The following is a 21,748-nucleotide window of genomic DNA, read 5'->3' as shown; positions in this document are numbered from 1 at the left end:
ACGCTAATACCGCAGGAGAGACGCACCAGGGGGGGCTACGCTAATAACACCGCAGGAGAGACGCATGAGGGGGGGCTACGCTAATACCGCAGGAGAGACGCACCAGGGGGGGCTACGCTAATAACACCGCAGGAGAGACGCACCAGGGGGGGGGGGGGGGGCTACGCTAATAACACCGCAGGAGAGACGCACGAGGGGGGGCTACGCTAATAACACCGCAGGAGAGACGCACAAGGGGGGGCTACACTAATAACACTGCAGGAGAGACGCATGAGGGGGGGGCTACACTAATAACACCGCAGGAGAGACGCACCAGGGGGGGGCTACGCTAATAACACCGCAGGACAGACGCACCAGGGGGGGGGGGGGGCTACACTAATAAAACTGCAGGAGAGACGCACGAGGGGGGGCTACGCTAATACCGCAGGAGAGACGCACGAGGGGGGGCTACGCTAATAACACTGCAGGAGAGACGCACAAGGGGGGGCTACGCTAATACCGCAGGAGGGACGCACGGGGGGGGGGGGGGCTACGCTAACACCGCAGAGACGCACGAGGGGGGGCTACGCTAATAACACCGCAGGAGAGACGCACAAGGGGGGGCTACACTAATAACACTGCAGGAGAGACGCATGAGGGGGGGGCTACACTAATAACACCGCAGGAGAGACGCACCAGGGGGGGGCTACGCTAATAACACCGCAGGACAGACGCACCAGGGGGGGGGGGGCTACACTAATAAAACTGCAGGAGAGACGCACGAGGGGGGGCTACGCTAATACCGCAGGAGAGACGCACGAGGGGGGGCTACGCTAATAACACCGCAGGAGAGACGCACAAGGGGGGGCTACGCTAATACCGCAGGAGGGACGCACGGGGGGGGGGGGGGGGGGGGGGCTACGCTAACACCGCAGGAGAGACGCACGGGGGGGGGGGCCTACACTAATAACACCGCAGGAGAGACGTACCGGGGGGGGGGGCTACACTAATAACACCGCAGGAGAGACGCACGAGGGGGGGGCTACGCTAATACCGCAGGAGAGAGGCACGAGGGGGGGGCTACGCTAATAACACCGCAGGAGAGACGCACGAGGGGGGGCTACGCTAATACCGCAGGAGGGACGCACGGGGGGGGGGGCGCGCGCTACGCTAATACCGCAGGAGAGACGCACGGGGGGGGGGGGCTACACTAATAACACCGCAGGAGAGACGTACCCGGGGGGGGGGGGCTACACTAATAACACAGCAGGAGAGAGGGGGGGGGGGGGGCGGCGCTACGCTAATAATCCCACAGGAGAGACGCACGGGGGGGGGGGGGGGGGGCTACGCGAATAGTCCCACAGGACGCACAAGGGGGGGCTACGCTAATAATCCCACAGGTGGAACGCACACACGGGGCTACGCTAATAATCCCACAGGGTATTTCTGTGCCCAGCAACAACACTTGTAGATGCTCACAAAATCTGTCCAGGTATCCACAGCTGTCCTCTGTCACATGTAGTGCACCATGTGGTGACGTCCGAACATTACGAAGTTGGAAATTTCCAACAACTCTATAGAACTGTACAGTCCAGACCAGTCCTCCATCCGGCAGCTCAAAGATAACACTGGTACAGATTATACACCCACGTCGCCTAATGAAACGGTTCTGAGGCAGCCCCCCCGCACAGCGAGGCGCCATCTTTGGTTCGACTACACCAAACTACTGTACAGGGATTGGAGAGGAGGAAACCGCAGGAGCTTACAGTATGCGCGGCTCAGGTGGATCTGAGGATGATTAACTAGCGCTACGTTTTTCTCTGTGTGACTTGGTGTTACCTGGATGAAGGAAGCCGCTGCGCTCACGTTATTGACATTTCCCTGCCCGTTGTAATCTCTATAAGACGCCGACCATTGGGGATCTGCAAACGGAATCGATGGGAATCTAAATTGGGCTTTAATTAAACAATCAATCTACGTCCGTACTCAATTAGTCTCCCCGATGATGCTCGTACGTTACACCTGCGGGGTGGCCAGAGACATATTATACCACATATAGGAGATGACCGATATGACCACCTTATATGTCCGATCGCGGGAACGTGTATACATCCAGAGTTATATACACCCAGGCAGTGGTTACACCGCAGTACCAACACCAGCACTGGCGTATATAGTATATATATTATAAACAATCCCGACACTTATCCCAGAGGTCAGAGTAATGGATTCGCATGGGCCACGGCCAGGATGATGGTGTAATCGGAAATGGTGAACAGGACGGACTACGCCTTTTACCAGCATTCTGTGTACAAGCCAAGGACTATATATAATTACACATAAACTCACGTTTTATCTTCACTCAAAGCTTGTAACTAGCAGCGGAACTAGGAGCAGAACACGTAAGGCACATTATTTCCTGTACAGAGGCCTTCTGGGAATCAACTACTCCAATAGAACCACCGGAAACCAACACCATGGCGCAACTGGTGGTTATATCCTGTACAGAGGCCTTCTGGGAATCAGCTACTCCGATAGGACCACCAGAAACCAGCACCATGGCGCAACTGGTGATTATTTCCTGTACAGAGGCCTTCTGGGAATCAGCTACTCCAATAGAACCACCGGAAACCAGCACCATGGCGCAACTGGTGATTATATCCTGTACAGAGGCCTTCTGGGAATCAGCTACTCCGATAGGACCACCGGAAACCAGCACCATGGCGCAACTGGTGATTATATCCTGTACAGAGGCCTTCTGGGAATCAGCTACTCCAATAGAACCACCGGAAACCAGCACCATGGCGCAACTGGTGATTATATCCTGTACAGAGGCCTTCTGGGAATCAGCTACCCCGAGATGAGTACTGTGGCCTCCATGACGCAGCTTGCAGATATATACATGCTCACTGCCAGCCGGCTGATTACACAAATGTCAGATTTCCCACAGTGACATAACAGCGGTGCATGCCGACAGTCACCCTAGACCTTACCATGTGTCCTCTGGCTATCAGTACCAGGTGTACACCGGTTGTCACTATGCTGTTACCTGTACCATGATGCCGGTGGATGTATTTGGGATAAGAGCAGGATGTAAGAATGGCCTGATATAGACAGTGATGTAAGTAGCGAAGACTCCTGATGTAAAGAAATCTGCATGCCCGGGGAAACTGGGGAACACCCCATCACACTGTACAGCCCCCGCTCACCCCTCAGCATTTAGTATTACACCCCTGACCTATCCCCATCACTCCTGTCCAAGGTCTCCGAATGCCTCACGGCCATCTCAGCCTGGAGGACCCAACGCTTCCTGAAACTAAACATGGCTAAAACTGAACTTCTAATCTTCCATCCCCCGAACATCCCCTCTTCTCCCACTATCTCCATCAGCATTGGTGAAACCGAGATCACCTCCACTGACCAAACGCGCTGCCTCGGTGTCATCCCTTCCACCCCCCACATTCGTGCTCTCTCACAGTCTTGCTGCTTTCACCTTCGCAACATCTCGCACATCAGACCATTCCTCTCCACTGACGCGACCAAAATTCTCATTCACTCTCTTGTCATCTCCCGCCTTGACTACTGCAACATCCTTCTCTCTGGGCTACCTCTCGCCCGCCTCGCCCCTCTCCAATACATTCTTAACGCTGCTGCTAGGCTCATCTTCCTCTCCCGCCGCCTCCCCCCTCTGTCTATCTCCCCATTCCTTTCCGGGTTCTCTTTAAACTCCTCACCACCACCACCTACAAGGCTCTCTCCTTCTCCACCGCTCCTTACCTCTCTTCACTGATCTCTATCCACACTCCCTCCCATCTTCTTCGCTCCATCGCTGACCGCCGACTGACCTCTCACCTAATCACCTCCTCTCACTCCCGTGTCCAAGACTTCTCTCGCGCTGCCCCCCTGCACTGGAACAACCTCCCGCCACCCATCAGGCTTTCTGATTCCCTTACCTCCTTCAAGCGCTCCCTCAAAACCCACTTCTTCCGACTAGCCTATCCCTCCTCCTCCTAACCTCTTTCGCTCCTCCTATCCTGCCTACCATACCCCTCTATCCGTTCCTACTTATCCTATTGTTTTTCGGGGTGCCGGACAGCTCCCAGACAGTCGGGATTCCGAGTCAGTACTCAGACGTCGGAATCCCGACTGCTCCCTCGTGGGGGTCCACGACCCCCATAGAAGGAGAATAAAACAGGTGGCGAGCGCAGCTCGCCACCGTGCCCGCAGCGTGGTGAGCGCAGCGAGCCTGCAATGGCTTTCATTGCAAGGGGCTTCATTGCGCTCCCCCCGCTGTGCAGTCGGGATTCCGACGTCTGAGAAATAACTGTCGGAATCCCATTTTTCGTTCGTCCACCCACCTCCTTCTAGTCTGTTAACTATTATGAGTAGGGTCCTCCTTCCTCATGTACTCACCCTACCTCTTTACCTCACCTGTGCTCCTGTCCTGTTCTTCCCTTCCTCTACTTCATCTTCAGTCTCCTTGACAATTTCCACACCTACTTCAGAACTGATGCTGATTTTAGTTCTACCAGCTATACCCCTATTTATGCTGTATTTTATCAACACACCCTGTACGTTACCTTGTCATTAGTTTTTTGTTTGCTATGTACGGCGCTGCGGACACTTTGTGGCCCCGTATAAATAAACAAACTACTACTACCCCTGACCAAAGCCAACCGAGGGGTGATGTACCAAAAACAGACACCAGAGCTGCAGCCATCAGGCCTCCTGTGCACCCTGCATTATAGGCGGCTCTCTGGAGAACACTGCTCGCTGGCAGTGGTAATGTACAGATGAATGGAGTAATGACAGTGTCACCATGATAAAGGCAGAGGTACAAAGGTAAAGTGATACACTCGCTGGGTGAGGGGAGCATGTTCATATGTCAGGCTGATAATCCCGTCTCGCCTTCTCCTGGCGGTTGTTCAATAACTGGTCACAAATGATTATGGGAAGTCCCAAATGAGGGAACTGCTCCTGATTAACACAGAACACGTGGAGCCAGATGATACGATGAGATGATCGAACGTTGTACGATTTATATTAGGCCGAGGGGACAATGGCGTCTGGGGTCACAGGATGCCCAAATATAAGGGGGCAACACAGTAACAGGAGTACTCACTGTCATTATCTCCTATCACTTGTTATGTACATCCCTATTCCCAGCCACATGATGTGCAGCAAGCTTTAGGGATCAATAGATCCCTATCAGCCATGACTTGATCCCCAGAATACTGACATTAGACCGACATAGAGGTCATTTGGGAGATGTCGCCTGTCTGCCGGACCCGGTGGGAGAGGACAACACAGTCTCTTCCTAAACATCAGCTCTTATCTGCCGGCTGTGATCTCCGCTTCTGTGCACAGACAAATCAATACCGTCCAAGCCGTGACCGCTGTGTTAGCCGGGGACAGGGGGAAGAGCGGGAGGCTGGGGGACAGGGCAAGGTGGGAAAGAACGGAGGGGGAGGCCGGGGACCAGAGGAGAGGGGGCCAGGGGAGACAGGCCAAGGTGGGGAAGAGCAGAGGGGAGGCCGGGGACCAGAGGAGAGGGGGCCAGGGGAGACAGGGCAAGGTGGGAAAGAGCGGAGGGGGAGGCCGGAGACAGAGTGGAGGCTTGGGGGACAGGCCAAGGTGGGAAAGAGCAGAGGGGAGGCCAGGGACAGAGGGGAAGAGCAGAGGGGAAGCCGGGGACCAGGTGAGACAGAGGCAGGTGGGAAATAGTGGAGGGAAAGCCAGGGTCAGAGTGGAACAGTGGACGGAAGGCTTGGGACCAGAGGAGACAGGGCCAGGGGAGACAGGGCCAAAGAGGAGAAGAGCAGATGAGCCGAGAACCAGGAGAGATAGTGCCAAGCAGGGTAAGAGCAGAGAGAAGGCCTGAGAGCAGTGGCCAGCGTCACACCCTCACTGCCGGGGACCCGCGGCCAGCGTAACTGCCTCACTGCCAGGGACCCGCGGCCAGCGTAAAGGTGCCGATACACTAGTAAGATTTGGCTGGTTGGAACAAAAACATGGTTATGGATGAGTGACAGTTTGCCAGTTTTCCAAGCAAATGGTCAACTGTCATTTGCTCTCATCCATAACCAGGATTTTGTTCCAACCAGCCAGATCTGCAGATAAATCTGCTTGTGTATGGCCACCTTAACGGCCTCACTGCCGGGGACCCGCGGCCAGCGTAACTGCCTCACTGCCGGGGACCCGCGGCCAGCGTAACTGCCTCACTGCCGGGGACCCGCGGCCAGCGTAACTGCCTCACTGCCGGGGACCCGCGGCCAGCGTAACTGCCTCACTGCCGGGGACCCGCGGCCAGCGTAACTGCCTCACTGCCGGGGACCCGCGGCCAGCGTAACTGCCTCACTGCCGGGGACCCGCGGCCAGCGTAACTGCCTCACTGCCGGGGACCCGCGGCCAGCGTAACTGCCTCACTGCCGGGGACCCGCGGCCAGCGTAACTGCCTCACTGCCGGGGACCCGCGGCCAGCGTAACTGCCTCACTGCCGGGGACCCGCGGCCAGCGTAACTGCCTCACTGCCGGGGACCCGCGGCCAGCGTAACTGCCTCACTGCCGGGGACCCGCGGCCAGCGTAACTGCCTCACTGCCGGGGACCCGCAGCCAGCGTAACTGCCTCACTGCCGGGGACCCGCAGCCAGCGTAACTGCCTCACTGCTGGGGACCCGCAGGCTGGGAATAGGCACATGGTGCCGCTGCGGAGTGCAGGTTCCCAGCATTATACAGCCACATCGCGCTCAGAGATAACCCGCTCTCCTTTATACCCAGGATGTGAGGAATTCCTGGGCCGTGAATGGATCAGTTTCAAAGACCCTTTATATTTCCACGAGAGTTCTTCATGTGCAGCCATTAAAAGAAAGAAAACATAATAAGAGGCAATCGGCTCCTGGAGACGGCGGCGAGATGCACAATAAGGCTTGTGACAGACGCATTCACAGCGCTGACTGATCGCTCCAGCAGGAGAGGGGTCTCCGCAGCCCCCCCCTCCAGCCTTTCATGCTGCACATATCCGATATAAGCCATCATCTCTCCCGCGTGACAACGAGCAGGATTAACGGACGTCGATTTCACGCTGAAAGTTCACAGGCTGGAAACCCCCCCCCAAAAAATCTAACTGCACAGGGACTGATGTCACCTACAGAAAGAGGCTGGAACACATTACACCCTGCCACCCAAAATCTGACTGCACCTGGACACTCCTATATCACCTACAGCGAAAGGCTAGAGCACATTACACCCCCCCCCCCCCATTTTTTTTTTTTATAAAAAATTAATCTAACTCCTCATATGTGATATATGAGCAGTTATGTTCTCTACAGAGAGAGGCTGATTATCTGACCGTATATATTAGGGTTATATATATTATTATCTGCACATACATATTTACATAGTACGTAAGGCTGAAAAAAGACTTGCGTCCATCTAGTTCAACCTGGTATAGATATCCATTGCTGATTTGGTAGGTTCTGGTATTTTACAGACAAATTATATTTCTTATTTGTACCCATGGATGTTTTTCTCCAGTAAATGTTTGTCCAACTTTGCCTTGAACGCATTTAATGAGCCAGCCGTTACCACCTCTCTGGGAAGAGAGTTCCAGAGTTTGACTGTTCTGACCGTAAAGAAATTCTTTCTACTAGCTGAATGAAATCTTTTTTCTTCTAATCTATACTCATGCCCTCGCGTCCTAGATTCCTTTCTAGTAGAAAAGAGGGTGTGTGACAGTTCCTTATATTGGCCCTTGATATACTTGTACATGTTGAGCATGTCCCCCTTAAACGTCTCTTTTCTAATGTAAATAGTCCCAAATTGCTTAATCTCTCCCCGTAGCTTAAATTCTCCATTCCCCTAATAAGCTTTGTTGCTCGCCTTTGGACTTTTTCTAATTCTATGATGTCCTTTTTATAGTGTGGGGCCCAGAACTGTACTCCGTACTCTAGGTGAGGTCTCACCAATGCTTTATATAGTGGCATAATTACCCTTGAGTCCCTAGTTTCCATTCCCCTCTTAATACATGCCAGAATTTTGTTGGCCTTTTTTGTAGCTACATTACAATGGGCACTACATCCTAGTTTGCGGTCTATTTGGACTCCTAGATCCTCCTAGACATACATATATACATTCCATCCAGTGAGATAACAAGCCGTCACTTGACATTGGAGAACAGATACGAAGTCAGGGGGAGCTATACAGAGGAAACACAGCTTGAGTATCCCGGGACCAGAAGCAGATTGGATAACGGATTATTCTGTATTTTGGAATATTTTTATATTTCAATGATGTATCTCGAGGTATCTTACATTTATGTTGTACACATCAAGCACATGCAATACACACACATATAGATTTTATTTGTGCATAAAACAGGTTTCAAAACATGAATTGAAATTTGTGCACTCAGATATGGATTATGAAGGCCAAGCATTTATTTTCTTGCACATATAGTGCCAGTTACACCTCAGGTCCCCAGTAGTGCCAGTTACACCTCAGGTCCCCAGTAGTGCCAGTTACAGATATCCCAGCAGTGCCAGTTACACATCAGGTCCCCAGTAGTGCCAGTTACACATCAGGTCCCCAGTAGTGCCAGTTACAGATATCCCAGTAGTGCCAGTTACACATCAGGTCCCCAGTAGTGCCAGTTACACATCAGGTCCCCAGTAGTGCCAGGTACAGATATCCCAGTTACACATCAGGTCCCCAGTAGTGCCAGTTACACATCAGGTCCTCAGTAGTGCCAGTTACAGATATCCCAGTAGTGCCAGTTACACATCAGGTCCTCAGCAGTGCCAGTTACACATCAGGTCCTCAGTAGTGCCAGTTACACATCAGGTCCTCAGTAGTGCCAGTTACACATCAGGTCCTCAGTAGTGCGAGTTACAGATATCCCAGTAGTGCCAGTTACACCTCAGGTCCCCAGTAGTGCCAGTTACACCTCAGGTCCCCAGTAGTGCCAGTTACAGATATCCCAGTAGTGCCAGTTACACATCAGGTCCCCAGCAGTGCCAGTTACACATCAGGTCCCCAGCAGTGCCAGTTACACATCAGGTCCTCAGTAGTGCCAGTTACAGATATCCCAGTAGTGCCAGTTACACATCAGGTCCTCAGTAGTGCCAGTTACACATCAGGTCCCCAGCAGTGCCAGTTACAGATATCCCAGTAGTGCCAGTTACACCTCAGGTCCCCGGAAGTGCCAGTTACACCTCAGGTCCCCGGTAGTGCCAGTTACACATCAGGTCCCCAGTAGTGCCAGTTACACATCAGGTCCCCAGTAGTGCCAGTTACACATCAGGTCCCCAGTAGTGCCAGTTACACAACAGGTCCCCAGTAGTGCCAGTTACACAACAGGTCCCCAGTAGTGCCAGTTACACAACAGGTCCCCAGTAGTGCCAGTTACACAACAGGTCCCCAGTAGTGCCAGTTACACATCAGGTCCCCAGTAGTGCCAGTTACAGATATCCCAGTAGTGCCAGTTACACATCAGGTCCCCAGCAGTGCCAGTTACACATCAGGCCCTCAGCAGTGCCAGTTACAGATAACCCGGCAGTGCCAGTTACGCATCGGGTCCTCGGCAGTGCCAGTTACGCATCGGGTCCTCGGCAGTGCCAGTTACGCATCGGGTCCTCGGCAGTGCCAGTTACGCATCGGGTCCTCGGCAGTGCCAGTTACACACCAGGTCCTCAGCAGTGCCAGTTACACATCAGGTCCCCAGCAGTGCCAGTTACGCACCAGGTCCCCAGCAGTGCCAGTTATGCATCAGGTCCCCGGAAGTGCGTGTTACAGATATCCCAGTTACACATCAGGTCCTCGGAAGTGCCAGTTACATATCATGTCCCCAGTAGTGCCAGTTACACATCAGGTCCTCAGTAGTGCCAGATACACATCAGGTCCTCAGCAGTGCCAGTTACAGATAACCCAGTAGTGTCAGTTACGCATCGGGTCCTCGGCAGTGCCAGTTACGCATCGGGTCCTCGGCAGTGCCAGTTACGCATCGGGTCCTCGGCAGTGCCAGTTACGCATCGGGTCCTCGGCAGTGCCAGTTACGCATCGGGTCCTCGGCAGTGCCAGTTACGCATCAGGTCCTCGGCAGTGCCAGTTACGCATCAGGTCCTCGGCAGTGCCAGTTACGCATCAGGTCCTCGGCAGTGCCAGTTACGCATCAGGTCCTCGGCAGTGCCAGTTACAGATAACCCAGTAGTGCCAGTTACACATCAGGTCCCCAGCAGTGCCAGTTACACACCAGGTCCTCAGTAGTGCCAGTTACACACCAGGCCCTCAGTAGTGCCAGTTACAGATATCCCAGTAGTGCCAGTTACACATCATGTCCTCGGAAGTGCCAGTTACACATCAGGTCCTCAGTAGTGCCAGTTACACATCAGGTCCTCAGCAGTACCAGTTACACATCATGTCTTAGGTAGTGCCAGTTACACATCATGTCTTCGGTAGTGCCAGTTACACATCAGGTCCTCGGCAGTGCCAGTTACGCATCAGGTCCTCGGCAGTGCCAGTTACAGATAACCCAGTAGTGCCAGTTACACACCAGGTCCTCAGTAGTGCCAGTTACAGATATCCCAGTAGTGCCAGTTACACATCAGGTCCTCGGAAGTGCCAGTTACACATCAGGTCCTCAGTAGTGCCAGTTACACATCAGGTCTTAGGTAGTGCCAGTTACACATCATGTCCTCGGTAGTGCTTTTACCCCCAAACACCCCCCCCCCCCCAAAAAAAAAAAAAACATTACATTCTGGAAACTATGGATAAAAGGTGTGTACACACGGTAGTTATGCCGTGCTATGCGAGTCCCGATGCAATCAGATGGTATCTGGACTCGCATAGCACAGCATGCTGCAGAGGCACAGTTTTGACTACATAGTCTTGCCTGCCCTCTCTATTTGGCTGCCGACTTTCACTCACACGGGAGCGCGCATCGGCAGCGCAAGCCCTAAAAAAGCATGCCATCTGCATGCGATATGGCTTCCAATGTTCACTATATATCGACAACATCAGAAGCCATATCGCACCGTGTGTACACACTATAAGGGATATTTTTGGATAAGGAATACTCAAGCTGTAATGATATAGGAAGTGAGATATGTGGGGCGTCTGTACAAGACCTGCCCGCCACGACCCACCTGCGGTGCATAATTGTAGAGGCAGATATAAATGCACCCCCTCACCAAGGACCAATGGCTGACCGGCAAATCATTACATGCCGCAGCATGAAGGGGACACGGTAGGCATGGTCCGTGTTTCTGCCACCAAACTTCTGGGTGTGAGCTCAGCTGTCAGGACCCTTCGCACCGGGAACCCTACACCGCCCCAAGTCACTCGCCCCATACATGTACTGTGGTAACTCGTCATATCTGCCTGTGCACAGGTGACTGATCAGGCTACCACGTGCCGTAGAACTAGGCCGCATATGGCAAGGCTTGCACTGTTTAACACTACAGGAACCCCCAGGACTACATTAACTCCTTGTACACCGAGGGCCCCGGATCTGTGCCACCCCCTGTACCGTGCTCCCTGGCGCTACCACCAATAGCGTCGCATGTCCAGGGGGCTCCAATAACCCACAGGCCCCTCAGCCGCCCCCCACATTCCTGAATCTCGCACAGTAATTTAGTGTTCACTCTAGGATTTTTTTAGGACAGGCTGCTGACCACCGGGCAGGACGCTGACCACCGGGCAGGCTGCTGACCACCGGGCAGGCTGCTGACCACCGGACAGGGCGCTTTTTTAATCAGAAATTTACATTAGAAACAAACAAACAAAAAAAAAACATAGAAAAAATTAGCACAGTGCACTAGGATTACACCCATTACTGATGGTCTTACTCTGCTATGCCCATTACATATTCTGTCACAATGACAATTACACATTATGGCACACACCCCATAATGCCCATTACACATTATACCACACACACACACCGTAATGTCCATTACACATTATACCACACACCCCATAATGCCCATTACACATACCACACACCCCATAATGCCCATTACACATTATACCACACACACACACACATCATAATGCCCATTACACATTATACCACACACACACACCGTAATGTCCATTACACATTATACCACACACCCCATAATGCCCATTACACATACCACACACCCCATAATGCCCATTACACATTATACCACACACACACACATCATAATGCCCATTACACATTATACCACACACACACACCGTAAAACCCATTACACATTATACCACACACACACCGTAAAACCCATTACACATTATACCACACACCGTAAAACCCATTACACATGATGGCACACACCAAAAGTTCCCAGGCATGTCAATGTGTTGGGGGCAGCGTAAGGGTGCCAAGCGCCACACACATAAATGGCAGGGTGCATTTTGAGGTTTTAAAAAATGGGCAGGGTGTGGCACCATGCATAAGAAGCTTAGAGGGAAAACTTAAATTTCTAACATGGCAGCAGTCCTGAATGCCACTAGGCTGGTACACAGCCAGAACCCACGGTTACCTTACCCATGTAGGGAATCTACAGACAACCAGAACACTGCACTACCCCCCAGGGAGAACCCAGAGAGAGCACCGGTCACACCACATGCACGAATAAGGGGGCAGCCGTGGAACACCCAGGAGGCCTTACACCATTCGTAAACGTGCCCCATGCTGCACCAGCCACAGAAACCGGCTCATTAAGAGGGGCTTATTTCTGGCATCCCAGTAGGTGTCTCCAGCCGACCATAGTACAGAGACGCAGAGCTGTGTACACTACCGTCACTAGGCTTTCTGTACAGCACCTTGTACAGGGGAAAAACAGGGCAAAGCTCTGAGTCTTGCGTATAACAGCACCGGCCTGTGCTATCTGTGTAACATAACTGCGTCCTCTCCCCGCACTGCGCTGCCTGTGTAATATATAACTGTGTCCTCTCCCTGCACTGTGCTGCCTGTGTAACATAACTGTGTCCTCTCCCTGCACTGCCTGTGTAATATATAACTGCGTCCTCTCCCCACACTGCGCTGCCTGTGTAATATATAACTGCGTCCTCTCCCCACACTGCGCTGCCTGTGTAATATATAACTGCGTCCTCTCCCCGCACTGTGCTGCCTGTGTAATATATAACTGCGTCCTCTCCCCGCACTGCGCTGCCTGTGTAATATATAACTGCATCCTCTCCCCGCACTGTGCTGCCTGTGTAATATATAACTGCGTCCTCTCCCCGCACTGCGCTGCCTGTGTAACATAACTGTGTCCTCTCCCTGCACTGCCTGTGTAATATATAACTGCGTCCTCTCCCCACACTGCGCTGCCTGTGTAATATATAACTGCATCCTCTCCCCGCACTGCGCTGCCTGTGTAATATATAACTGCGTCCTCTCCCCGCACTGCGCTGCCTGTGTAATATATAACTGCGTCCTCTCCCCACACTGCGCTGCCTGTGTAATATAAAACTGTGTCCTCTCCCCGCACTGCACGGTGTAACATAACTGCGTCCTCTCCCCGCACTGCCTGTGTAATATATAACTGCGTCCTCTCCCCACACTGCGCTGCCTGTGTAATATATAACTGCGTCCTCTCCCCACACTGCGCTGCCTGTGTAATATATAACTGTGTCCTCTCGCCACACTGCGCTGTGTAATGTATAACTGCGTCCTCTCCCCACACTGCGCTGCCTGTGTAATATATAACTGTGTCCTCTCGCCACACTGCGCTGTGTAATATATAACTGTGTCCTCTCCCCGCACTGTGCTGCCTGTGTAATATATAACTGCGTCCTCTCCCCGCACTGCCTGTGTAATATATAACTGCGTCCTCTCCCCGCACTGCCTGTGTAATATATAACTGCGTCCTCTCCCCGCACTGTGCTGCCTGTGTAATATATAACTGCGTCCTCTCCCCACACTGTGCTGCCTGTGTAATATATAACTGCGTCCTCTCCCCACACTGCGCTGTGTAATGTATAACTGCGTCCTCTCCCCACACTGTGCTGCCTGTGTAATATATAACTGCGTCCTCTCCCCACACTGCGCTGTGTAATGTATAACTGTGTCCTCTCCCCACACTGTGCTGCCTGTGTAATATATAACTGCGTCCTCTCCCCGCACTGTGCTGCCTGTGTAATATATAACTGCGTCCTCTCCCCGCACTGCCTGTGTAATATATAACTGCGTCCTCTCCCCACACTGTGCTGCCTGTGTAATATATAACTGCGTCCTCTCCCCACACTGTGCTGCCTGTGTAATATATAACTGCGTCCTCTCCCCACACTGCGCTGTGTAATGTATAACTGCGTCCTCTCCCCACACTGCGCTGTGTAATATATAACTGCGTCCTCTCCCCACACTGCGCTGTGTAATGTATAACTGCGTCCTCTCCCCACACTGCGCTGTGTAATGTATAACTGCGTCCTCTCCCCGCACTGCACTATGTAATGTATAACTGCGTCCTCTCCCCACACTGCGCTGTGTAACATATAACTGCGTCCTCTCCCCGCACTGCGCTGTGTAATGTATAACTGCGTCCTCTCCCCGCACTGCACTGTGTAATGTATAACTGCGTCCTCTCCCCGCACTGCACTGTGTAATGTATAACTGCGTCCTCTCCCCGCACTGCGCTGTGTAACATATAACTGCGTCCTCTCCCCGCACTGTGTAATGTGTAACTGCGTCCTCTCCCCACACTGCGCTGTGTAACATATAACTGCGTCCTCTCCCCGCACTGTGTAATGTATAACTGCGTCCTCTCCCCACACTGCGCTGTGTAACATACACAGGCTTCCTAGCAGAGATTGGAGAGTTACCGAGTCTCCCAGCCGCTGCCGGATCTCATCTGTCAGGCAGAGATACAGATGTTCTGCACACTACAGAACCCTAATTGTGAGTGTCTGGTGTTGGAGTGTGCCCTGTGGCACCGCGCACACACTGTGTATGGCTGAGTGCTTTCCCTGGTGGCTGCAGGTGACGGAGCCTCTTATCTCCAGTGAGACAATTACACAGCGCAGAGCGAGATCACAGCCAGCGAGAGGGAAGGAAACCAGCATGAGCTCACCTCGTGCAAGGCAGATGTCTGTGCGGGAGTGTGCACTCACTACCCAGGGCCAGAGAGCCCTGCAAAGCTTGTTTATCCGCACATGACTGATGGAGTGTGCATGCACTACTGGGGGAACGAGTATCATGCAAGGATGGTATATATCTAGCAGCCAGTGTGCAAGGGAGAGAGCAGAGCGTGCACTCACTAGTATATGTAGCTAGCAGCCAGTGTGTGAGCAGATCGTGCACTCACTAGTATATATAGCTAACAGCCAGTGTGCAATGGAGAGAGCAGAGCGTGCACTCACTAGTATATAAAGCTAGCTGCCAGTGTGCGAGGGAGAGCAGAGCGTGCACTCACTAGTATATGTAGCTAGCAGCCAGTGTGCGATGGAGAGAGCAGAGCGTGCACTCACTAGTATATATAGCTAACAGCCAGTGTGCAATGGAGAGAGCAGAGCGTGCACTCACTAGTATATGTAGCTAGCAGCAAGTGTGCGAGGGAGAGAGCAGAGCGTGCACTCACTAGTATATAGAGCTAGAAGCCAGTGTGCACTCAGTGGTAGATATATAGAACGCTGACGTATAGAACCACAAACATCGGCATCCTAGCCATCGGCCCCCGTAACCCTCTCGAGGCCTAGACACCCCTATTATAGGATGTTATACAGACTGATCTATAATCAGAGGTGTGCGACACGAGTCCCCGGTATCTCCATTACCGTCCACACCGCCTTACTCATTCCGTGCGCCATAAATAGGAGTGGAATGAGGGTACGGGCACAGAGGTGGCAGCCCAGGAGGTGCGGGCAGAACAGCAGCTCCTTGTCCCAGGGGGTCGGAGTGATGAGAGATGCCCGCAGTATGCCCGGCACCCCCGGGGAGGTCAGTCTGTCGCACACAACACAAAGGACAGAGGCCAGGACTAGGAGAGGCCACTCTCTAATTACCTTCTAGCCGAGGACTGATAAGATCTCCTCACTCCTCAGCATGTAATTACAGGGCCGCAGATAGCATCGCAGCCTGGTCTGGGTGGGGGCACTTCATTAGTAATGGCCTCCCTGCCCCCAGGTGACAGGGGTGACCCAGATTTAACCCTTATACGGCGCCAGCTGTGGCCCTATACAGGGCCGTGGCCATTACGCTGCTTTACAGACAAAGTCTTAGTTCTATTCTGCCGGTTACACAGGGCGCAATGCCCCGGTCATTACAGAGCGGGCACAACTAGCCACGTGCTCAGTGCAAACACACAACCAAGGGCGCGATAGAGGTAAGGAACGGGAGACGTGGCGCTGCGGAAGGCAGGAACCATCACACAAAACGTGAAATCCAACAACCCTGGCATGCTCATCGGGATACAGAGATTACCTAATGGCGAGGGTGCCCAGGGCACCTGCCGAGTAACCGTTGCCAATTACACAACACAAACATGTACTACCTACTCAACAACACCCTTCCCCATGGCACAGCATTCTGCCTCAGGAGAGCTGCGGGAAGGACCAATCTCACCCTTACACAGACATGTAACTCATGGCTGTGTCATATTGGTGGGATCACATGACGAAGCAGAGATATACCAGGTGTAACACCCCATTACGGGCAGCAGGATTCACACAGTGACGTGTGGCCCTATTCTGTAACATGTACGAGACATGACAATTACATAAAGCACTGAGTGTCCACCGGCGTAATGGGCGGCTGACACTACAGATGGCAAACACCTTGCGGGTTATCCGGCCATCCCCCCACAGGTTATGTTTCTAAGAGAACCCCCACCCCCGATAGCTTACTACCCCAACAGGTTGCCACAAGCAGCAGCCAATGGAAGTGCAGGGGTGGCCATACTGGGGAGAAGGGCAGAGCCATCTCCCCAGGTGCAGAAGACAACTCCTGAGGGAGAATCCGTGCCCAGTACCATGGCTGCGTTCCGGTGTGAGGCAGAGTATGACTCTGGCACAGAGTTACACCAATCTGCCTCTCAGATAACCCTGCCACTATGGGGCCACCCACGTCACGGACAGTTATCGAATGTGCGCACCATGCGCAGGGGCATGTAATGGGCATCACGAGGCCCCTCATCTCTGCCACAGACGCGCACTCCCTGGGAACGGATATAAGTAGTGACGGGTCCCCGAGAACAGACACCCACATGGCAGGCTGCATCACTGAAGTGCCAGCCACTCTGTGTATACAGTACAGCGGGAGAGTGACACATGCCAAGGAAAAGCATCCCCAATTACACACCCTCACCTCTGCCCCAGGACCATCAGCAGGAGGGAGGAACAGCTGGTTCCCCGACAGGTCGTGTCTCCAGAGAGAAAAACCAGTTATGCTGTGAGCTGGTCTTGTGGAACCGTCCAGACGGATTCCACAGCCCCCCCCCCCCCCCCACAGCACCTCTATCTATACACCCCCCCCCAACCTCCGCTCCCCATACACCCCCCCTCCCCTGTCTACTCTCCCTATACACCCCCCACCTACCTCTCCCCATACACCCCTCTCACCACCTCATACACCCATCTCCTCTCCCTACACCACTTACACTGTCCACCCCATAAACCCCCCACCCATCTCCTCTTCCTTTACACCCCCTCACCACCACATACACCACTCTCTGCCCCACTTACACTGTCCACCCCATAAACCCCCTACCCTTGTTTCAATACACCCCCCCCCCCATACAACTTACAGCTTCTGCCATTACTGCGAGAACCACCATTCCCCCAATGACTGGTTGGCGCGCAGAAGAGTAATATGGAATTTGCAGCAGTGTTGTCAGAGCCCGGGTGAGTGGTCACATGGACTGGCGGACATGAACATACCAGCACATGTATGTGCCCCTGTCATCAGGAATAATAATAGCAAGAACCAGCACGTTATCACCAGGCATACAGAAGATTATTACGGTACAGCTGACAATAACTGGCAGGAACACGTGTGTGTCATACAGACTAGAATGACTGTCAGGAACACGCGTGTGTCATACAGAAGAATATTACGGTACAGCCGATAATGACTGGCAGGAACACACGTGTGTCATACAGAAAAGGATTACGGTACAGATGACAATAACTGGCAGGAACACGCATGTGTCATACAGAAGAGGATTACAGTACACCCAATAACCATGAGGATAAACAGACGTGTGTCCTACAGGAGCAGATTACGTCACACCCGATAACGATGGGCATGAGCACGCATGTCATACAGAAGAGGACAGGTGGCGGATTATAGCATGGTACACCTGATAATGACAAGGAGGAACATGTGTGTGTCATACAGAAGAGGATTATTGTATACCTGCTTATGAGAGGGAGCATGCGTGTATCATACAAAAGAGGATGTCGGCTCAGAACACCAAATGATGATGTGTGTCACATGAGAGGATTACAGGACACCCAATAACTATGAAAGGGGACACGTGTCACATGGGAGGATTACGGTACACACGATGACGATGAGTGGGAACATGTGTGTGTCATACAGAAGAGGACAGGATGGCGGTACAGAACACCACATGACGAGGAGTGGGAACATGCCTGTGTCATACAGAAGAGGACAGGATGGCAGTACAGAACACCACATGACGAGGAGTAGGAACATGTGTGTGTCATACAGAAGAGGACAGGATGGCGGTACATAACACCACATGACGAGGAGTGGGAACATGCGTGTGTCATACAGAAGAGGACAGGATGGTGGTACAGAACACCACATAACGAGGAGTAGGAACATGCGTGTGTCATACAGAAGAGAACAGGATGGTGGTACAGAACACCACATGACGAGGAGTAGGAACATGCGTGTGTCATACAGAAGAGGACAGGATGGCGGTACATAACACCACATGACGAGGAGTGGGAACATGCGTGTGTCATACAGAAGAGGACAGGATGGCGGTACATAACACCACATGACGAGGAGTGGGAACATGCGTGTGTCACACAGAAGAGGACAGGATGGCGGTACATAACACCACATGATGAGGAGTGGGAACATGCGTGTGTCATACAGAAGAGGACAGAATGGCGGTACAGAACACCAGATGATGAGGAGTGGGAACATGCGTGTGTCATACAGAAGAGGACAGGATGGCGGTACAGAACACCAGATGACGAGGAGTGGGAACATGCGTGTGTCATACAGAAGAGGACAGGATGGCGGTACATAACACCACATGATGAGGAGTGGGAACATGCGTGTGTCATACAGAAGAGGACAGAATGGCGGTACAGAACACCAGATGATGAGGAGTGGGATCATGCGTGTGTCATACAGAAGAGGACAGGATGGCGGTACAGAACACCACATGACGAGGAGTGGAAACATGCGTGTGTCATATAGAAGAGGACAGAATGGCGGTACAGAACAACACATGATGAGGAGTGGAAACATGCGTGTGTCATACAGATTCTCCCGCTGATATGTGATTAATAATCAGGGCGATTGCTGTGTGCCGGGCCTGGGGCGGAGGTGATTTATCTGCACATGCTGCCAGCGTCTCAGATCATACAGGAGAAGGTCGGGACCGCAGAGATTAATGTGACAGGTGCGCTCACATCAGGCTGCCACACAGGGTACCGCTATGCTCACACGCTAGGGATTTATATACAGCGGTACCCGGATCTGCGCACACAGGAACACACATATAACATGTAACACACACACGGGTGTCTCTTTACATATATTTGACAACCAGCACCGTGCACCAGTACAAACAAGTGAGTGAGCGGAAACACACCACAACTTGTGTACCAACTACAGTCAGTGCACTAGTGCAAATCTGTGTGTACTCAGAAGCATTATATACACATATGTCCTGTATATTACATGCATGCACCTCCTGCCCACAGACCACACTGTACAGTGCAGCCCTTACCGCAAACACTTCTAGCAAACCGTGCTCCGCAGTGCTCTGCAACGTTCCACTACCCTGCCGCTGCAGCGCCCCCACTATACGAAGCCCCCAGGAAAGTGCAGACCCCCCCCACTACACAAAGCCCCCCTGCCAGTGCAGCCCCCCACCACTACACAAAGCCCCCAGACCAGTGCAGCCCCCAGTACATGCACCCCCTCCGCTAGTGCAGCCCCCCACTACACAAAGCCCCCAGGCCAGTGCAGACCCCTAGTACATGCACCCCTGCTGCCAGTGCAGCCCTCCACTACAAAATGCCCCCCCCCAGGATATGCACCCCTGTCGCCAGTACAGACCCCCACTACAAAATGTCCCCAACCAGTGCATACTGACTGCCAGGGCCCCCCCAGTATATTCACCACTCCTGTCAGTACAGCCCCCCACTACACAAAGCTCCCCTGCCAGAGCAGCCCCCCACTACACAAAGCTCCCCTGCCAGTGCAGCCCCCCCACTACACAAAGCCCCCCTGCCAGTGCAGCCCCCCCACTACACAAAGCCCCCCTGCCAGTGCAGCCCCCCCACTACACAAAGCCCCCCTGCCAGTGCAGCCCCCCCACTACACAAAGCCCCCCTGCCAGTGCAGCCCCCCCACTACACAAAGCCCCCCTGCCAGTGCAGCCCCCCCACTACACAAAGCCCCCCACTACACAAAGCTCCCCTGCCAGTGCAGCCCCCCACTACACAAAGCTCCCCTGCCAGTGCAGCCCCCCACTACACAAAGCTCCCCTGCCAATGCAGCCCCCCACTACACAAAGCTCCCCTGCCAGTGCAGCCCCCCACCTAACAACCCCAATGCTAACCCCCCTCAAGTACAGACTGGTTGCAGAGCATTCCCTTGGCAAAGCTGCCCCCCCCTATAGGGCATGACAGAACAACCCCCCCCCCCCCCCCCCAAGTAGCAGAGCACCCCGCACTCACACTATAAGCAGTGCAGTCCACCCCCCCTACAAGCAGAGCATCCCCCCCCCATTACCAGCAGAGCATTTCGACCCCACTACCAGCAGAGCATACCCCCCACTACCAGCAGAGCATCTCCCCCTCCCCCGGACTCACTGGTAGTTGGAGCTGTTCCAGTGCACGGCATGCCGGTTGGCTCCGGTCCCGGGCAGCAGGGAGAGCAGAGGAAGGAGCAGACATATCGCAGCCATCCTAGTACTGCACCGAGCAGCGCACTGCCACCAACTGCACGGGAGCGCGCTGCTCGCACCACATCGCCACGCCCACACACCGCAAGCACCGCCCCTCGCACCCGCTCACCAGAGTCTGAATGACAGGCAGCGGGAGCGCGCACAGTGGAGCAAATGCCCGGAGACCGTCCTCGCTCACTCACACTCACACCCCCCACTGTGCATTCACACCGCCACTGTACACTCACACCCGCACTGTGCACTCACACCCTCACTGTACACATACACCCCCACTCACACCCTCACTGTACACTCACACCCTCATTGTGCACTCACACCCCCCACTCACTGTGCACTCACACCCTCACTGTACACTCACACCTCACCTTATACTCACATCCTCACTGTACAATCACACCCTCACTGTACACTCACACCTCACCTTATACTCACATCCTCACTGTACACTCACATCCTTACTGTACACTCACACCTCACCGTATACTCACATCCTCACTGTACACTCACATCCTCATTGTACACTCACACCTCACTGTACACTTACATCCTCATTGTACACTCACTCCTCACCGTATACTCACATCCTCATTGTACACTCACATCCCCCCCCCCCCCCGGTGTACTCACACCCCCACTGTACACTCACACCCCCCACTGTGCATTCACACCGC

The 21,748-nt window shown here is 53.3% G+C and overlaps 1 protein-coding gene across 1 annotated transcript in view; it reads right to left on the bottom strand.

Moving 5' to 3' along the window:
- EFNA3 (ephrin A3) overlaps window positions 1-21,141 on the bottom strand; it is a 50,042-nt gene extending 28,901 nt beyond the window's left edge. Inside the window, exon 1 of the mRNA XM_083165999.1 lies at window positions 20,983-21,141. Coding sequence (XP_083022125.1) covers window positions 20,983-21,077 — 95 coding nt within the window. The 5' untranslated portion in view covers window positions 21,078-21,141. The remainder of the gene's footprint in view (window positions 1-20,982) is intronic.
- Between the last annotated feature and the right edge of the window lie 607 nt (window positions 21,142-21,748).

Source organism: Crinia signifera, chromosome 12 (assembly GCF_055691185.1).
Source record: "Crinia signifera chromosome 12, ASM5569118v1, whole genome shotgun sequence".
Lineage (NCBI taxonomy): Eukaryota > Metazoa > Chordata > Amphibia > Anura > Myobatrachidae > Crinia > Crinia signifera.
The sequence above is the reverse complement of the archived record's forward strand: the minus strand, read 5'-3'. Positions and strand labels throughout refer to the sequence as shown.